Source organism: Sceloporus undulatus, chromosome 3, assembly GCF_019175285.1.
Source record: "Sceloporus undulatus isolate JIND9_A2432 ecotype Alabama chromosome 3, SceUnd_v1.1, whole genome shotgun sequence".
NCBI lineage: Eukaryota > Metazoa > Chordata > Lepidosauria > Squamata > Phrynosomatidae > Sceloporus > Sceloporus undulatus.
The window spans coordinates 149,307,605-149,322,100 of record NC_056524.1 but is presented as its reverse complement, the minus strand read 5'-3'; the positions used below and the strand labels follow the sequence as shown (position 1 = coordinate 149,322,100).

Genomic DNA, 14,496 nt, shown 5'->3' with positions numbered 1-14,496 from the left:
CTAACAAAGAAGAGCTCAATATGCACATGAAGAAATTAAGATTAACACCATCACCTTGTGTACAGTTGATAACTATACAACTCAGAACATGCATGACCAACATATTAATCCTTTCATTATGGAGTATGGTGGCACAGTGGTTAAATGTCTGTATTTCAGCCATTCACTCCAAACCATAAGGTTGCGAGTTCAATCCCAGCTAAGGGGGCTCAAGCTTTACTCAGGCTTGCATCCTTCTGAGGTCGCTAAAACAGCTTGTTGGGGGGCAATTAGATTACAGTTACAATCTGCTTAGACACTGTTAGTTCAGTATGAAGCAGTATATAAATGAAGCTGTTTGTTTCACAGTAAGAATTTTTACTGAAAAGAAAATACTGTTTGTAGCTTTGCTAGTGAGTTAAGACAAACATCAAAATATGATATAAACTTAAGTGTACTATCTTGTACTAGTTAATGAGGAGTTCTAGTTGTTTAGACTATAATTATAAAGAGCTCTTCAGGCTGAATATTTTGTCTGCATTACATACACCAATATTAATTAAAAATATATTGTTTTCTATAGGCATCAGGCTTTTCTGATTATAAGTGAACTCTAACCTAAGATGTGCATCCTACTAAAAATGAGTTTAAATTTAAGAGCTTTTGTTCAGTTAAACCACTGGCTTCAAAACTAACTTTGAAGAAACGCTTTGTACCTTGCTTTCCAAGGAAATCTCTGATCCATTGCATAAAATTTTCAGTAATGTTCTAAGTGTACAGACAATCATATGCAACATTAAGCAGGCTTCACACTTTTCCAAGGGAACTAATAATGCATTGCAGAATATACAACACTCCAACCAAGTTACGCTCCACAGGAAAAAATCAGTCAAGATGAGCAATCTGTCTTTTAAAGTAAGCTTGTCCACACTTACTCATCTTTTAGACCCAGGTCACAATTTCCTCACAATGAAAGGTGGGCAACTTCAACATGTTCAGGGGCCTTTTTTCTGACTTCTGGACTAACAAATTGGAGGGGGAAGGGGGCATGCTAATAAATAAATAAATATCACCAAAAGAATGAGAATTGAAGTGGAGATTGCATGCAGCATGTGCATTGCCTGCTCAGCAAGCTGCAGATGGTTTACTCAACAGCTGTTTAGTTCTTGAAATAGAGATTTTGATTCACCTGAACAGAGAGGTCTGAAGGATTCTCCCCCTATATTCTGCACAGACCCACTTAAGGGTCCTCTAAAATGTAGTCATTCTTTCTCCTTCCATAACACTGAAAGCAGGAAAAGAGGTAAAGAGAAAGGTAGGTCCCCTCTCAGAACAGAAGTGGGAATTAACTTTAGGGATAAGAAGATTCAAGCTAAAGGATCACCCTATCATTTCCCCATCACTACAGGAAATCCAACATGCTGTTTTAGCTGATAAAAGCTATTAATTCCAATAATGTCCATGCTAAAGTGATGGTCACAAAGAACCTCCCCTCTTAAGCTAAGAGAAGAGGGGAAACCGCTCTTAAAACGCTTTTCAACATAATGAGGAGGGATAGAGGGAGAGATGCTTTACAAATGGGATGAGAGACCAAAAAATAATAGGGACCAGGCTCATGACAGGATGAGAACCCTTGATCTGGCATCAAATAGTAGTTCATGAACATACTTTTGCAAGTATGTCCAAGCCTCTGAACGTTAAAAGCCTCCTTGCCCTGCTCCACAGCCTCAAAGTGAAAAACTTAAAAGAGGCCTGTATACAATAACATCCAAAAGCCACAAACCAATGATACCTTTACTGGACCAAGCAAAATGCACAAAATACATGATGCATGTTTTCAAAGCTCCACTGGCTTCTTCATCAGGCAACAGGGTTAAAAATAATACAGGAGAAAAAATATGATGGTGTTAGAGACACAGGCCTACATTTTGCAAAGATGTTATTATGGCTCTCGGATAAGATGGCCACGTGGGATCTGGGAGAGAAAGAGTCTTGAAGTCCAGGAAATAAAATTTAAACTCAAAAACACAAAAAGATACTTCCTTTGAGATCTAGGATACAGATCCTACAGGCCAAGTAACACACATGCTGGCTTGCCCAGCATAATTTATCATGTGAGGAGGAGATAAATTATTTAGTAGAAATGCTATTCTACTAGTAGTAATGATGGAATCAACAGGGATGAATCTGGACACCCCTGAGTCTTTAAGGTCCAAAACAGACTGCAGAAATAATCCATCTTGAGACCACTTTAACTGACCTTGTTCAGTGCTAGGGAATTTTGGGAACTGAAGTCTGCTGTGGTACCAGAGCTCTCTAACAGAGAAAGCGCAATGTCTCGCAAAACTACAGTACCCAGAATTCCCTAGCATTGAGCCAGGGCAGTTAAAGTGGTCTCAAGATGGCTTATTTCTGCAGTCTGTTTTGGCCCTAGATCCCTAGATCCCTAGTTTTTATCACTGTTTCCTTGGTGAAAGATATAACACAGGAAACTGGAACAAGGGAAATATGTCATCCCCTAGATGCAAAAGCAAAAAAATCAGAACTGAAAATCTGTTTTTGAGCAAATTACTGTATGAAAAGAGAACTGTCATTAATGTCTGTAGAATTCATCCGAAGCCACAACACAAAAACAGTTTGGAATTTCAACAGTGAACCAATGTATTAACTCTTAAGGTTGAGATTGGCTCTTACAATTCCTGTTTTCTTGAGAACAAGAACAAAGAGAGTACAGACATTGGCTTCTCTGTTAGGAGGACACCAGATTAATAAATTCAATCTCCAGCAGTTTTTAGACCATCTCTTTACTTCCACTTGCTAAGCTACAGAAAGACAAATGTGCTATAGCAGGACAAATATTCCAGGAATACCTCCCAGAATTCTACTGATTACCCGAGATGATTCTTTTCCAACAGCCAACTGGCCAAATCCAAGATGAGAAAAAAGTTTTGCACTAATGGGTTTGGGCAGCGATTTAGATTTTGAAATCAGTGGATTTATTAGATCCTCCTTTCTGTGGTGAACCATGGAGAATTTCCTGATTCTTTAGATATTGGCCCCTCCAGTGTCTAAGGTCTGAAGAGCTTCTCCTAAGATTCTGGCTGCCATAAAATCATAGAGTTGGAAGAGACTGCAAGGGCCATCCAGTCCAACCCCCTGCCATGCAGGAAATCTCAATCAAAGCATCCCCCTTTGACAGATGGCCAGCCTCTGTTTAAAGACCTCTAAGAAAAGAGACTCCATCACTATCCGAGAAAGTGTATTCCACTGTCGAACAGCCTTTACTGTCAGGAAGTTCCTCCTAATGTTGAGGTGGAATCTTTTCCTGGAGCTTGCATCCATTGCTCAGTGTCCTAGTCTGTGGAGCAGCAGAAAACAAGCTAGCTCCCTCCTCAATATGACATCCCTTCAAGTATTTAAACAGGGCTATCATATCACCTCTTAACCTTCTCTTCTCCAGGCTAAACATACTCAACTCCCCAAGTCGTTCCTCATAGGACATGGTTTCCAGACCTTTCATCATTTTAGTCGCATTTTAGTCCTTTGTGCATGCTCGAGTTTCTCAACGTCCTTTTTAAATTGTGGTGCCCAGAACTGGACACAATATTCCAGATGGGGCCTGACCAAAGCAGAATAGAGTGGCACTATTACTTCCCTTGATCTAGACACTATACTTCTATTGATGCAGCCTACAATCGCATTGGCCTTGTTAGCTGCCACATCGTACTGTTGACTCATGTTCAATTTGTAGTCTACTTGGACTCCGAGATCTCTTTCACATGTAGTCTTGTTCAGTCAGGTGTCACCCATCCTATATCTGTTCATTTCATTTTTCCAGCCTAAGTGCAGTACCTTACATTTCTCCATGTTGAAATTCATTTTGTTAGCTTTGGCCCAGCTTTCTAATCTATTAAGGTCATTTTGAATTTTGATCCTGTCCTCTGGAATATTAGCTACTCCTCCTAATTTGGTGTCATCTGCAAATTTGATAAGTACGCCCCCAATTCTGTCATCCAAGCCATTGATAAAGATGCTGAATAGCACTGAGCCCAGGACAGATCCCTGTGAGACCACACTGGTCACTTCTCTCCAGGATGAAAAGGAGCCATTGTTGAACACCCTTTGGGGTCGGCCAGTCAACCCACAAATCCATGTAACAGTTACCTTGTCTAGAAGGTATAATGACAACTACAATCATGTACAAGATGAAAAGGAGAACACTCTCCTGGATGATACCATGAAAGTTATGGTCTTTCCTGCATATCACAACATATGAATAAAGGCATTGGTCAAGGAAGAGCATGTAGTTGTACAAAGGCCTGAGCGTCTGGGCTTCCACCTCTTTTTTTTTTCATTGTACCTACTGACAAAACATAGAAACACTGAATTAAATGTATAAAGGACAATACATTGTCCTTAATTATGTATTGTGAATTGCTGAAGCTCAGTGTGGTTCAACATAGAAAAATGATTTCAAATGCAGCCATTTTGGAAACTACAGACCAAGAACAAACTACAAGCCAAGAACAAAATAATAATAATATCCTCAGGCACAGAAGCTCACATCATGAATTCAGTCTGGTCCTAGGTCTTTGCTGGTGGAACGCCTTCAAGACCTTGAAATGGAAGATGGGGAATGTAGCAGCTTAGGCAAAAATATGTTGAGGTGTTTCCTCATCTCCAGAAGACAGAGAATAAACACAAGTCAATAGATATGTAATAAACCAGAAAGCTAACTGACAGAGATTGGTGCATCCATCTGCATTAAAATTCAGCAGCTGACCTCAGGCCATGACTCTTTTTCATGTCCTTTCTGATGATTGATGATAAGTAGAAAGCTACTGGGAGAGCATTCTAATCACTTGTGCTTGAAATGAGATTCAGCACTAATTCTATGAAGATAGTATCTGTGAGAAGCAATTCTACATGAAGAGATAGGATGGGCAAACTGGCTGCAAAACCTTTTACTACCCATATATTTTTGCATAAATTTCTCTGTTTCTGAGTACAGCAAGAAGAAAAGGAACAATTAAGACAAGGGGACAATCTGTAACCCTTATCAAGAATCTGGACTGAATTCCCTTTTGTAAGTGTTAACACTATGAGCCCACACTGATCTCGGCTGTCTTGTTGTGAGGTCTCACAGGCTGATTTCCCAACTTGATTTTGTTTTGTCCAAATGCCCTCAGACAATGTTGTCTCCATAACAATAGTCTTAAGAAAGACATTTTAAAATAAATTAAGTAACAAGTTAACCATCCCACAGCTTCCCTCATAAGATGAAGGCAAGGTAGCATGGGATCTTAGCCATGACTCCTAAAGTGATACAGTTGGCTAAAGGATGGGAAAGCACTGAGAGATCGGTGTGTGTGTGTGTGTGTGATAAATATGTCCCTTCATTATAACAAGGTCACCTACATACCACATAGGCAAAGACCATGTATCAATATTATACACCAAAGCAGTATGACACCACTTTAACCAGTATGTTTCCATCATATGGAATGCTGAGATTTGTAGCCTGGCATGGTACTTAAGATTTCTCCACCAGAAAACTCTGGTGTGCTAGAGCACTCTACTAGCGCATATACAGTATAAATGCACTACTTCAGTTGGCAAACCAACTTAAACCTGCACAATACGGTTCAAGCCACCCACAGCCAAATGCATCCCTGCACTGCAGTATCTTGGCTGTCTCCTCATCTACTTCAAATCTAAGCCAAAACACTATCTCATGCCTTTGTGGTTGTTTGGGGGTGGAAGGTAGCCGACATGGTTTCCAATGACTGTGGTAATCTTTGGGGCATTGTCAACTTCTGATGGTGAGGGGTGATTATTATTCCTGAGATGATAGCAAGAGATTATTTTTTACACCACAAAAAAGTTTTGCCATTGCTTCAACTGCTTGACCCAGATAAAAGGAAAAGCCCAAGGGAGAGAGGGTAAAAAATATAGAATGGTGGAATTCTTTGTGCTGAAACAATGTTCCTAAACTCAAGGTTAGTGCAACAAGAGGATCCTCTTCTTTACAAACTCCAGACAGGAGAGAAAGGTATTCAAGTGCAGAGTTGCCCAAGGGCAGAATGCAGATTTTGGAGAAAGGAAATTTAATCCCAATCTTTGGTTAGCTGAACAATCTATTTTTTCTGCCATCCTAAACTGCAATAACAGAGGACTATCAAACACTTAGCAGGTAATGGCAAAAGCCTAGAGGCTATATTAACCTTAGTGAATTATCACAAGTTGTAGAGGAAAAAGAAAAGAGTTTACCTAAAGACAACAGGAGAAGGACCACAAAATTTGTGAAGGGTTTTCTTTATGTTGTCACTTAACGTAGATTCATCCAAGTACCAGGTGCTTTGATCTGAAGCAGAGGGACCCGCAGTGGGATCTTAAGAAAAGAAACAGATAAATTTTTGGAGGTGCAAAAGTTTATCTTTCTCACTACTCATGGTTGCAGGCAAAACAAACAAGGAGCCTTAGTTTCATTCCAGAAAGGAAGCACTTGTCCTAATCTCCAGAAGTTATCTTTAGAAGTTACATACATTGTGATCTTCCACTTAATTCACTACACAGTGAATTAAGGCAACTCTCAATAATGCTTTGCCTCTCATCACTTATAAGCCAACAACTTAACCAGATTCTCACAGTGTACGTGGCTTGTTTGTGACTTCATGGTGTCTTTCCCTTGCAAAACCTGGCATATAGAAACACAGCCATTTCAAAACCAAAGTAATCTTTCCAAATCTGAAGCCTATTTATTTACTGATTTTACTGCATTTATATCCTCCTTTTCTCTCCAATGGATTTATACATTAAAATTAAGATGTCTATTAAGGTTACCTGGAGCTCCACATACAGTGTTGATAGCTGTAGACTGAGAAGACAGTAGTTCATCCAGTAGACGCTGAGCAGTAGGAAGTATCTAAATGTGAGAAAGACATTTTAGTGCTGATTTAATAGTGGGATGATTTAAAATCAACAACCAATGAATTGATTATAGTCAGGCTTCACACTGGCACTTCACCTATTTCACAAACAATGATGCATATCACCTCGTTACCTCACTAAATATGTTAATATATAGAGCACAAAAACTATTTATTATGAGATAATTTTAAAAATGTGTATAACTTGGTTTCTTCATGAATTTCAGAAGTGATAGCATGATACAGTGCATAACGATAATTCTGGTCATTAAGTGGGGGTGAGACTGGTAGTTCCTAGCAAAAAAAGCTTTATGTATACAACATGAAAAAGACCTTCTTGTTTAGAGTAAAAATATTTACAAGCAAAGAAATTAGCAAAATATGCAGTTCTTACTGTTAAATTAAAGTCAGCTGGTTCGGAACAATTGCTAGGCTGTAAACTAGCACCTCTACAATCGTACTGATCTTGTCAATATTTCAATATATCTATTATAAACAACTGTATGTTTTCTTTCTAATACATAAGTATTATTTAAGATAGCATAAAACAAGTAAAATCACAATGGTGGGTTACAGACCGCCCGTTTGGGGAGGCCTGCACCTGCCCCTTTCCCCGCTGTATCGGGGCCTCAGCTGCCAGACCGGCAGCCTCTGAGGCCCCGATCTGCCGCTTTGCAGGCTGCGGGGAGGCGGCAAAAGGCCGCTTCCCCGTAGCCTGGAAAGGGGTGTCCTTGGGACTTTAAGCCCCAAGGACACCCCAACAGCAGCGGGGACTCCCAGAAAGGTGCCGCTCGGCCCCTTTCTGATTTGCGTCACTGGTGCAGCCTTCACACGGCTGCACCAGCGACACAAACCAGGAAGGAGCTCCGTTTCGAAGCTCCTTCCTGCTCCGTCGAAAGGACACATTAAGCACCCTTGTGCGGAGTGATGGCGTCACGTCTGCACTGCCTCGTTTGGAGGCTGCGCGTTCGTGACGCCACCATGGCAGCAGCCGTGTGGAATGGCCGCTGCCATTTAGTGTGCATGGAGCGCGTACTAGGGTTAGGGGGTGCGGAAGCACCGCCCCTTCCTAATCCTAGTACACGCTCCGTGCGTACTTTCTGGCGGTGTGTAACCCACCAATATTAAAAAACAATCCCACAGAATGTAAATTCTAGATAGTGCTTGGAATATTGTTTTGTTAAAGTAACACATTCATACTGCCTTTTACTTTAGAAAAAGCTTTTGCTTAGAACTTTAAAAAATGGCATATTACTTTTTCATCACTGTATATACTCGACTATGTTGACCTCAAGGGCAGTTTGGGGACCACCCTGTTAATGCATAAATCTGTGGAATACAATAAGCAGTTGTGTGTTCTGAGACTCTCCCTCTGCATTTTTCCAGGTTCTTTAGTACGTTTCAACTGTCTATAATGTTTAAAACCATAATTTTGTGGGTGGACACCCTAGTGTAATAGCCATTTGTGATGCTACCCATGATACACTCAAAATATTTAAAATACCCATTAGTGTAAACCATTGGGAATTCCCATAAGACCCAAAATGATTTAAAGTACATCTTCCTCATAACAATCCCACAGTAGATGTGTTACATCAGTTGGTCATTATTGAATGCTATTCTCATCTTCTAGTCTGTTTTTTTGGGATATACAATTATTCTGAGCCCCATATTTCTGGTGGCAGTTTTATATTTGTGCTGCCTGAAAAGGACTTTTTTATTATATTAATTCAAGTTGTCCCAATTTCAATGTATTTAGAAGGTTCCTTCCACTGAATACAACATTATAAACAGGGTAGCGACAATGCAGTGGCTTAATGGTTAAGATGCTAATTCTGATGACTGGAAGATAACAAGGTTGGCAGTTCAAGGCCTGGGTGCTGCATGATGGGGTGAGCTCCTGTCACTAGTCCCAGCTTCTGCCAACCCAGCAGTTCGAAAGCATGCAGATGCAAGTAGATAGGTAGGTACCACTTCTCAGTGGGAAGATAACAGTGTTCGGTGCAGACATGACCACCAAGAGCAGTCCTTGGACAACGCTGGCTCTTCGGCTTAGAAACAGAGATGAGCACCGCCCCCTACAATTGGTTACAACTAGACATTCATGTCAAGGGACTACCTCTACCTTCAGACATAATAAACTGGTAGGTGCCACAAGAGCTCTGAGTATACTCAACCCCCCCCCCCGGGATAATGATTAAAAAATGCACGGATGGAGCATTCTACTTAAATGCCTGAGGCCAAAGCTATACAGCTTTATCCAAATAAAATGGACTAGAAAAAACTCTTCACCTCATTTTCAAGACAGCCAGTCACACTATTTATCAAAGAGAATTAAATAAAAGTGCACACACTGGGTAATTCATGCATAGCACAAATTGGGATTGCCTCCTATAGAGTCTCCATTTACCTGTTGAGGGAGTTCACTGATGAGGTACTGTGCAAATTTCTGCAACTGATCTCTCTGAAGTCGAGACAATGATTCTGAGACAGGCGCTCTCAAACACACTGCAGATGCCTAAAGAAGGAAGGCAGGACATAAACAACAGGGTTTAAGTTGAAGGCCTACTTCTTATTGTGTGCCTTCATCAAGTCTTTGCACCAGCCTGGGCATGTAGTAAGGTTGCCCGAGGGTGGAACAACCACACGCCCTGCAACCCTACTACATAGCGGCGGCATAACAATGGCGGCACTCCATGGCCGTTTGGGGGCTGCGCCATCCCTAAGGAGCAAAAACGGGCACCGGCAGACTGACATGTCTTGGTGGTTTGTCCCATGCCATTGTCAATTTCCCCCCTTCTCTCTCCTGTATCATTTTAAACACCGTAGTCAGAAGAAGCCACAGGAGTTTCAAAAGCTTGCAACATGTATAATGCACATTTTGATTGGCCTAATAAAGGTATCACTGTTTTGTGGATTTTGGATGATATAATCAACATAGCTACCCTTGGATATGTATACAATAGTGTTAGTGTAGTAACATAATGTCTACAAACAGAAACTGGGAATTCACAAGCTACTAAACATCAAGCTCATCTCCATTGACAGCAAAGCTATTGTAGATGGGAACCTGAACCTTTTTAGCTAGCATCCAGTTAAATCAGTTATATAGGAAACTATAGAAGATTACCATTTCCAGTGACTAAACATTTACCTTTGATTATTCTGTCCTTATTATTGCTTAAAAGCCTGTTCTTATGGTATAACTTCTCTAAACAAGTCAGGCCCATCATCATTGTGGTCACCCTCCTCTGGACATGCTCCAGGTTCTCAACATCCTTTTTGAATTGTGGTGCCTAGAACTGGACACAGTATCCCGGTGAGGCATGAACAAAGTAGAATACAGTGGCACTATTACTTCTCTTGATCTAGATGCCATACTTCTACTGATGCAGCCTAGAATCACATTGGCCTTTTTAGCTGCCACATCACACTGTTGACTCATGTTTAACTTGTGGTCTACCAATAATCTATTCCAATCATGTAGCCATCACTCTAATTTAGAAAGTTGGTCCTGAAATGCCCAAAACTAAAATTTGGAGATATAACCCAATTTTCCTGGCAGATGACAAATTTTAAAAATGCATACAAGAGACTATTAAATTGTTCTATCAGGAGAACAAACACTCATACACTTCAGGTGATCTCCTCTGTGACACGCTGAAAGCATTCCTAAATGGACTCTTCATTCAGGAATGAGCGATTAAACAACAAACAAACAAACAAACAGCTTCATTTATATACCACTTTACACTGAACTAACAGTGTCTAATCGGTTTACAACTGAAAGCTAATTGCCCCCAACAAGCTGGGTACTCATTTTAGCAATCTTGGAAGGATGCAAGCCTGAGTTGAGCTTGAACCCTGGCTAGTATTGGTGTCTGAATTTTGACCTCCTTCGGCACAGCTGCATAGATCAAGGATTATATTCATTCCAAAAGCAACAGAAGACAACCCAGGCCAATTGCCTAAATAAACCAAGACACTAAAATCTTCATGTCAGTTCTAGCCAACAAGATCAGTACATTCATCCTGGACTATATAAACCCAGACTAAGGTGCAGTACAGTCCGCCCTTTTGCACCATGTTGGCGCCGATTTTAGGGTTAGGGACTGCACAGCAACCGCACGGTCCCTAATCCTAGCACAGCGCGACAGTGTAACAATGGCCATTGTGACATAAGTGCCGTGCAGCATCCGCACGATACCGCGCATCACTTACGTCATTGGCACATTCACGACATCTGCCCTGCAGCGCTAAAAGAACCCAGTTTTTCCGGGTTCTTTTTCCTCCGAAGGGAAGCCACGCGGTTTGGCGGCTGCGGCTTCCCTCCAGAGGGAATTACACTGCTGGCAGGCTGCCCTTTTGGTGGTCTGTCCCACACCCAAGTTGCTTCATGTCAACACACTGCTTAGAAGATCCAGTTCACCAAGTTTTCAGTATCTTCCACCATTCCACCCTTCCACTCCACCAATGGCACTTTTATCTTTAGATGAACTCAAAACTTTTGACTGGGTGGAGTAGCAGTACTGTATCTTTTTGGGATACTTCATGAATGAACTTCAAATATTCATCGATAAATATTATCTTGGCCCTGACACAACTCTTATCAGGACTCAACTGACATAATCTTGATCAATGACATAGACTCTCCCCAGATCAAATTGCACTGTGGCACCAGACAAGGTTGGCCACTATCATCTCTTTCGTTTGCCTTATCCATAGAACCACTAGCTAATCTAATTTCACTTAACCTTGAAATCATAGATGTCCACCTTCATGACAGCCACCATACAACTGCTTTATATGCTTTGGTCAGGCCCCACCTGGAATATTGTGTCCAGTTCTGGGCACCAGTATTCAAAAAGGACACTGAGAAACTGGAGCGTATCCAAAGGAGGGTGGCTAAAATGGTGAAGGGTCTGGAAACATGTCCTATGAGGAATGACTTAGGGAGCTGGGGATGTTTAGCCTGGAGGAAAAAAGGTTAAGAGGTGATATGATAGCCCTGCTTAAATATTTGAAGGGATGTCATATTGAAGAGGGAGCAAGCTTGTTTTCTGCTGCTCCAGAGAACTACAGGAAAAGAGAATCTACCTCAACATTAGGTGGAACGTCCTGACAGTAAGAGCTGTTCGACAGTGGAACACACTCCCTTGGAATGTGGTGGAGTCTCCTTCTTTGGAGGTCTTTAAGCAGAGGCTGGATGGCCATCTGTCATGGATGCTTTGATTGAGATTTCCTGCATGGCAGGGGGTTGGACTAGATGGTCCTTGTGGCCTCTTCCAACTCTACGATTCTATGATTCTATGCAATGATACCTTGATTTGTTTAAACAATCCTGAGAGATCTTTCCCAATTCTAAAACATCTATTAGAACTGTCTTGACACTTATTCAGGCCTTAGAAATAACTTTCAAAAATCCTCTCTTATGTGCATAAATGTACATCTACAACAAGAATACTGGCGGTGGCTGACTCGCTTGTAATTACGCCCCTCAGGATTCCACTAGTTAGGAATACTAATTACCAAAGTTATCTCACAGTTTATTCTTTATAATTATAATCCCCTCACCAAGTGGATGAAGTACAAATTGCAATCATGATGCTCTCTTAAATTGTGCATTTCAGGCTGGATTGCATTAATTAAAAGGTTCTTAGCACCTACTTTTTTCTTTCTCTTTCAAGCCATCCTTCACCATCTAAATTTAAATTGTGGCAGATGTTCATTAACAATTTCATTTTTTGACAACAAGCAGTCTATATCTCCTAAATCAATCAGACATATCCACTCTAATCTTGGGAGACTGGCAATCCCAGATATCAAACACTACCTTTATGCTTTCCAATTGGTCTAATTTACCCAGATTATTAAACATACAGCCTCATCCAGATGGGTCAGGACAGAGTTAAAGTCTGCTTTTTCAGCCAAATTTAAATTCATCTTCTCCACAATCTCAAGAAAATCACTCATTACAAAACCCATTTCTCTGTCACTTATTAACTATATGGAAAAACTGGACATGTTTTGGCTCCTGATCTTTCCCCCTAAATAATGGAGAGATCAATCAAACACAGTGAAGACCAATTTATGTGTGGAAAAACTAAAACTAAGAAACCACTTTTCATTCAACTACAATAATATTAAAGCTGTGTGTGTATGTTGTGTTCTTTAAAACTGTTCCTGACTTATGGCAACCCCAAAGCAAACCTATTATGAGGTTTTCTTGGGAAGATATGTTCAGAGGAAGTTTGTCATTGCCTTCCCCTGGGGGTGAGACAGTGTGACTTGCCCAAGGTCACACAGTAGATTTCATGGCTGAGCCAGGAATTGAACCCTGGTCTCCAGAATCATAGTCCAATACTCAAACCACTACATCACAATTTCAAATCCATCAAGTCTACTCTTTTACCATCTGCCTGGCAGTGAAAGGAGAAATTCCACATCCACTGACTCCCTATGAGTCACTATGCGCTGACAACAATCCAAAATAAAGGGGAGGCTGCAATTGTTTCTTGTATATGGGAATAGCCTCTTTCCTAGACCAGTGGCGTCCCTAGGGTTGGTGTCCCCCAGTGTGATCACTCATGGTGTCAGCCCCCCCCCCCATTAACCTCCTCCCATTTCACACCATACAGAATCCTTGCTCATTTTTTTTTGCACTAATGTTATTCATAAATCATAATTCCCATATATCACTGAATGTAATGTACCACAGTTGTAACACAAACTATCAAAATTATAATTATACCTTCAAATTACAATAGCATACACAAAACCTACATAGTGAAGATTTGGTTAAAATGAAATGGTTTTTAAATAAAATTTTAAAACAATTGTTTTTTTAAAAAACAATATCAAAATGTTTTTTTAGATTTAAAATTTTGACATTTGAAATTTTAATTTTTAAAAAATTGGGGGGGGGGTCCTTTTCTTCTTCCACTGAGCTTCACCTCACTCCCATCATGTCTTAAAGCATTTCAAAGAGATACAGGCAACTGCACAATGTTTCTGCCATAATACAGGTATTTGAGCAGCAATGGTTCACAACCCTCCCCCCCTTTTTTAGGATGTCACCTGGTGCACCTAGCACCCCCCGGTGTCCTAGACTGTCCTAGACTTACTTGGCAATCAGACCTTGGGGTGAACTGACTCAAACAGGTTCCATATTTGTTCCTCTCTCCCTTATAAGTGGGGATCAGCTAACACAAGAGAAGGAATACTTAAAACAATTCACATAACTGTATTTAACTATCATCTAGTTATCAAGAACAGCTTCAAATGCCCCACCATAATGCTGGAGGGGATGCAAACAAACTGTCTCCTATCTCCATATATGGATAGAATGTCCTAAAACTAAAACCTTTTGGACAGCGGTCATAAACCAGATCTCACTTATCACCAAACCAACAATCCATTGCCTGAAAAACCCACAAAAAACAACAATCCATTGTTGTCCTGCACTTTTGTTATTCCATTTGTATACCAAAGAAAACAGTGCTTTGAAACATAGAACCTTATTTCCTTCCTTCTGACTGCTACAAGAACTTAAATAACTGCTCACTGAAAGATAGGAGGCTTAATTCTG

At 40.7% G+C, this 14,496-nt stretch overlaps 1 protein-coding gene across 1 annotated transcript in view; it reads right to left on the bottom strand.

Moving 5' to 3' along the window:
* Positions 1 to 14,496, bottom strand: part of ZSWIM8 (zinc finger SWIM-type containing 8) — a 73,693-nt gene that overhangs the window by 40,354 nt on the left and 18,843 nt on the right. Inside the window, exons 5-7 of the mRNA XM_042459698.1 lie at positions 9,319 to 9,426; positions 6,823 to 6,904; positions 6,250 to 6,370 (exon numbers count right to left, since the gene is read on the bottom strand). Of these exons, the coding sequence (XP_042315632.1) occupies positions 6,250 to 6,370; positions 6,823 to 6,904; positions 9,319 to 9,426 (311 nt within the window). The remainder of the gene's footprint in view (positions 1 to 6,249; positions 6,371 to 6,822; positions 6,905 to 9,318; positions 9,427 to 14,496) is intronic.